Source organism: Clupea harengus, chromosome 5 (genome assembly GCF_900700415.2).
Source record: "Clupea harengus chromosome 5, Ch_v2.0.2, whole genome shotgun sequence".
In the NCBI taxonomy this organism is placed as follows: domain Eukaryota; kingdom Metazoa; phylum Chordata; class Actinopteri; order Clupeiformes; family Clupeidae; genus Clupea; species Clupea harengus.
In genome coordinates this window covers 10,949,946-10,954,945 of record NC_045156.1, presented here as the reverse complement: position 1 = coordinate 10,954,945, position 5,000 = coordinate 10,949,946, and the positions used below count along the sequence as shown (strand labels likewise).

The 5,000-nt window shown below is 51.3% G+C and overlaps 2 protein-coding genes across 2 annotated transcripts in view; both read left to right on the top strand.

Moving 5' to 3' along the window:
* megf6b (multiple EGF-like-domains 6b) overlaps positions 1-5,000 on the top strand; it is a 138,013-nt gene that overhangs the window by 52,472 nt on the left and 80,541 nt on the right.
* LOC116220510 (hairy/enhancer-of-split related with YRPW motif protein 1-like) lies at positions 273-2,777 on the top strand. The gene is made up of 5 exons (XM_031567689.2): positions 273-466; positions 770-845; positions 1,014-1,097; positions 1,247-1,328; positions 1,810-2,777. Exons 1-5 carry the CDS (start codon positions 381-383, stop codon positions 2,478-2,480), a joined length of 999 nt encoding a protein of 332 aa, XP_031423549.1. The 5' UTR covers positions 273-380; the 3' UTR covers positions 2,481-2,777.

Sequence of the window (5,000 nt, the reverse complement as noted above, 5' to 3'; positions counted from 1 at the left end):
GACAGCCGGCCAGCCACTCCTCGCGCGGTCCGGGCCAGACGGCCCCGGTGCGGGCGCGAGCACGGGGGCGGAGTGCGACAGTCACGGACGGACCGTCCATAGGCCTTTTGTGAAAAGTATTCAAAAGCAGAGGGGGGCGTGTGTTTATGATCGGTTCATCAGCAACTTCCACTGTCACTCAAACCCGACACTGTCCAGTAATTGGCTGTGCTCCCATGAAGCCCCGCCTCTCTTGGCTCGTCTTGGCTGTTGAAGCGATACCGTGGGAAAGCTGGGCGCTTTAAACGGGATGATCTCTGAGCGCACCTGACAGTTGTACGGTCGAGACTCGAGGCGAGCACAAGGACTACTCTGTTACTCGAGCTACTACGGGACAAAACATGAAGCGGAATCATGACTTCAGTTCGTCCGATAGCGAGCTGGACGAAAATATTGAAGTTGAGAAGGAGAGCGGTGACGAAAATGGGTAAGTGGGATCCTTCTTGATCATTCTGATTAGATTAATTTTTTAATTTTATGTCATATTGCCCATATTTTACTTTTCACATTTGTCGTGCTTTGTCATGCTTCTATACTTATTCTTAACACCACAATTAACTTGGTAACTTGATTTTTAACTTTTAATAATTTGACATTTGGAATAATACATTTGTTGAAATCTCACAGTGTAATGCGTAAACGGAAACCAATAACAAAACACATGCGTTATTATCTACAGCAGTTTATTATCTTGACTATTAACACTTACTTTATCTCTTTATCTTTTCAGGAGCCTAAATTCTCCGCTGGGGCCGATGTCTCCCTCCACGACGACTCAGGTCCAGGCGAGAAAGCGTCGGCGTGGGGTGAGTACGAATCCGCCTCTTTAATGCGTAAAGGACGACAGCGCTAATATGTCCCATTTCATCTGGTTTTCTCTTTAATGCGTAAAGGACGACAGCGCTAATGTGTCCCATTTCATCTGGTTTTCTAAAAGTTGCTAACCATTCCCTATCTCTTTCGTTCCTTTACAGATCATTGAGAAACGTCGCCGTGATCGCATTAATAACAGCCTGACGGAACTGCGAAGGCTCGTTCCCAGCGCCTTTGAAAAACAGGTGAGAAAGGCAAAGACGAGTCTACGACCGTACCCCAGCATGCGCCTACAGCTTGTCTGATATTCGGTTTAACGTGCCTGTTCTTTTTGAACGGAGTAGCAGAATACTTCGGTGAAACGTTATTAATGTGCCATTTCTCTGTCGCGAAGGGTTCTGCCAAACTGGAGAAAGCGGAGATTCTGCAGATGACGGTGGACCACCTCAAGATGCTCCACGCCGCGGGAGGTAAAGGTAGGCTGCCTTCTAAATCCCTTCCAACTTTACTTAAAACATTTAAATGAGGATAACACAGCAGTAGCGGTCTACCCCTGACGAATACATTCTTGTCCTTCCACTAGTCTTGCCTCTTGATGGTCATCTATGATTTAAACACCGCCGTCTCATCCACTCATCCACACACAGTTTATATAATAACACACACTTTACGGGTCTACTCGAATAACATCACACACTTTAGGCTACGGGTCTACTCGAATAACATCACACACTTTAGGAAACATGACCTTAAAAAATCACCTTTTCACGAGCAACGGACAGGCCGTTAGTATTCTGCAGCAGTGAATTCACTTGCAGATTTCATTTAAACTGAACACATCACAGCTGTTGGTCTAAGAAAGGGAAACAGAGAGCACATGAACTGTGTGTGTATGTGGGTGTATGTGGGTGTGTGTGTGTGTGTGTGTTTCGTGCTCACCCTGTCTATGTCTCACAGGCTACTTCGACGCGCACGCGTTGGCCATGGACTACCGCGGCCTGGGCTTCCGTGAGTGCCTGGCGGAGACGGCCCGGTACCTGAGCATCATGGAGGGTCTGGACGGCGCCGACCCGCTGCGCATCCGCCTGGTGTCGCACCTCAACAGCTACGCCATGCAGCGCGAGGCCCACTCGGGCCTGGGTCACCTGGGCTGGGGCTCGGCCTTCGGCACGCCCCCGCCTCACCTGCCCCCCCACCTGCTCATGCAGCCGCCGCCGCCCCCGGGGGTGGTCATGGCCCGCAGCACCGGCAGCCCCTCTTCATCATCATCATCATCATCTTCCTCCGCGTCGCCGCCTGCTTCGTCCTCATCATCGTCATCCTCGTCGCTGTCCTCCACCACCCCCGGCAGCCCGCCCTCCTCCTCCGACGGCCCGCTCCTCTCCGGCAGGCTCGGCGGCGGCGTGCCCATGCCCGACGGCGGCGCCCAGACGGTGCCCCTGAGGGTGCCCCCGACCCCCTCCAAACTGGCGCCCCACCTCCTGACGTCTCTCTCGGGGCTGTCTGCGTTCCCCTTCCCCCTGGGCGCCTTCCCCCTGCTCTCCCCCCGCGCCCTCTCCCCCTCCACCGGCTCCGCCAGCCTCGGCAAGCCCTACCGGCCCTGGAGCATGGAGATCGGAGCCTTCTGAACTCTCAACTCTGACCTCCGACCCCTTGCGTACGGGCGAAAGAGACTGAGCGTGCCCCGCTGAGCGTGCCCCGTGACCCTGACGGACGGCGTTGAACCCAGCGGCGGTCCGTGGCGCACGTGTAGATCCTCCAATCAGAGACAGGCACAGAGCTGCTCCGACTGCCCAGCTAGACAACTTCAAGTTGCCATGACAGTCAGACAGAAAAAAATGCCGCCCCCCCCCCCCCCCCCGTCAGATCCTCCTCTGTGCTGATTTACTGATTTGAGCTGTGAGTGTTTCTCAGGCCCCCCCCCTCCCCAGACTGCCCCCCCCCCCCCCCCCCCAGATGGCGAAGCCTCTGCCAATTAACTTCCCAGCAAAACTAAACTATGACCCTTTTGTCTCTAGTGAACTAGTACACTGAGCTGGTGCCGGAGAGAGAGAGAGAGAGAAAGGGAGAGAAAGGGAGAGAGGGGGAGAGAGTGAGAGAAGGAGAGAGAGAGGGGGAAAGAGAGAGAGAGAGAGAAGGAGAGAGAGAGAGAAGGGAAGGGGTGAGGGAGAAATGCAGAAAGGGAGGGAGGGAGTAAAGGAAGGGAGAGGGGGGGGTAGATAGGGGGCAGCCCAGTGTTGTTGAGGCCTGTGGGAGTTGTAGTCCTGTGGGTGGGGGAGCTTGGGAGATGTAGTTACTGGGGGAGAAAACAGACGGCAGGTGTGAGATCATAGGTAGATCTGAGAGACACATCACCGTCACGTCACGTCACCGTCACCGTCACCGTCAGAATCATTTTCAACCGACCCACTGTCCCGGGCGCGGGCATGGTCACGCCCCCTCTGTATCTCCCCAGGATGCTGACCGTGGTGTGTGTGTGTGTGTGTGTGTGTGTGTGTGCGTGCGTGCATCACTCACAGTATCATACTGCCTGGGGGGGTTGATAACCTGGGGGGTTGTCAGTGGGGTGATTCTAAAGACAATCTCTAACTCATAGCCTTGATAAAGCTCTCTCTCTCTCTCTCTCTCTCTCTCCCTCTCTCTCTCTCTCTCCCTCTCTCTCTCTCTCTCTCTCTCTCTCTCCCTCTCTCCCTCTCTCTCTCTCTCTCCCTCTCTCTCTCTCTCTCTCTCTCTCTCTCTCCCTCTCTCTCTCTCCCTCTCTCTCTCATTACCATCTAAATGTTTTTGTAAATCTCCAATCTATTTGGGGTAACTGTGAGTCTGTGACATTAAAAGAGTTTTAGTTTCTGTTGATACGATGTAGCGCCTCAACTCATTCTATGCATTTGAGAGTCTGTACCCAGTGTGTGTGTGTGTGTGTGTGTGTGTGTGTGTGTGATGAAATGTTCAGAGCTGTGGGTCTGACTTGCAAACCTAACATGTGTTAGTTATTTTTCTAATATAAAACAGGACATGTGAAGAAGAGAAGAGTGTGTGTGTGTGTGTGTGTGTGTGTGTGTGTGCGTGTGTGTACTTGTTCTCGTTTGTCCTCTGATGTTAGACTGTGACCGTTCCTGTGATGAATCTCTGAGCCACAGGCCTGTCCCTCAGCACTCTCACACAACTGCACTGAACACACACACACACACACACACACACACACGCATACGCACTCAACTGCACTGAGTAAAAAAAAAAAAAACCACAACACATATCTCATCCTCCAGTCCCTTTAATTTAACAATGAGTGCCACACTGTACATACACACACACACTTTAATACACACACAAACACACACAGACACACAAATATATACGCATACAGACTGTACATACACACACACAAACACACACACACATACTGTACATACACACACACACCGACACACACACACACAGAAACACACACACACACACAGAAACACATACACTGTACATACACACACACAAACACACACACACATACTGTACATACACACACACACCGACACACACACACACAGAAACACACACACACACACAGAAACACACACACACACAGAAAAACACATACTGTACATTTTCTGATAAAAAGAGAGTTTTCTGCCCCGTAAAGAGCAGTGATGAATCAGCATGGCCTTCTGGGGGAGCGCTGCAGGGACACGGTGTGTGTGTGTGTGTGTGTGTGTGTGTGTGTGTGTGTGTGTGTGTGTGTGTATTTGACTTCTTTCTCTCTGTAATAAAAGACCAACATGACAGGATGACTGCCTGTGTTTGGGCTGATTACTGCGAAGGTTCTGACGGCGATAGACTCAATTCTAGAGTAAGATTCCAGTCATGAAAGGTTCTAAGACCTCAAAGCTAGAAGGTTCTGAGACCTCAGGCCTCAGGCTAGAAGGTTCTAAGACCTCAGACCTCAGGCTAGAAGGTTCTAAGACCTCAGGCCTCAGGCTAGAAGGTTCTAAGACAGTGGTTCTTAACCTGGGTTCGATCGAGTTGAGTCACTCTCAGTGGTTCGGCAGGGGTCAAGACACACACAGTATAGCCCGGTTCACACTAGCAATGTCGGGCCGTTTTTATATATATACCTATGTTTTGAAGAAATCATATTTTATTTTTCCAATTACGAA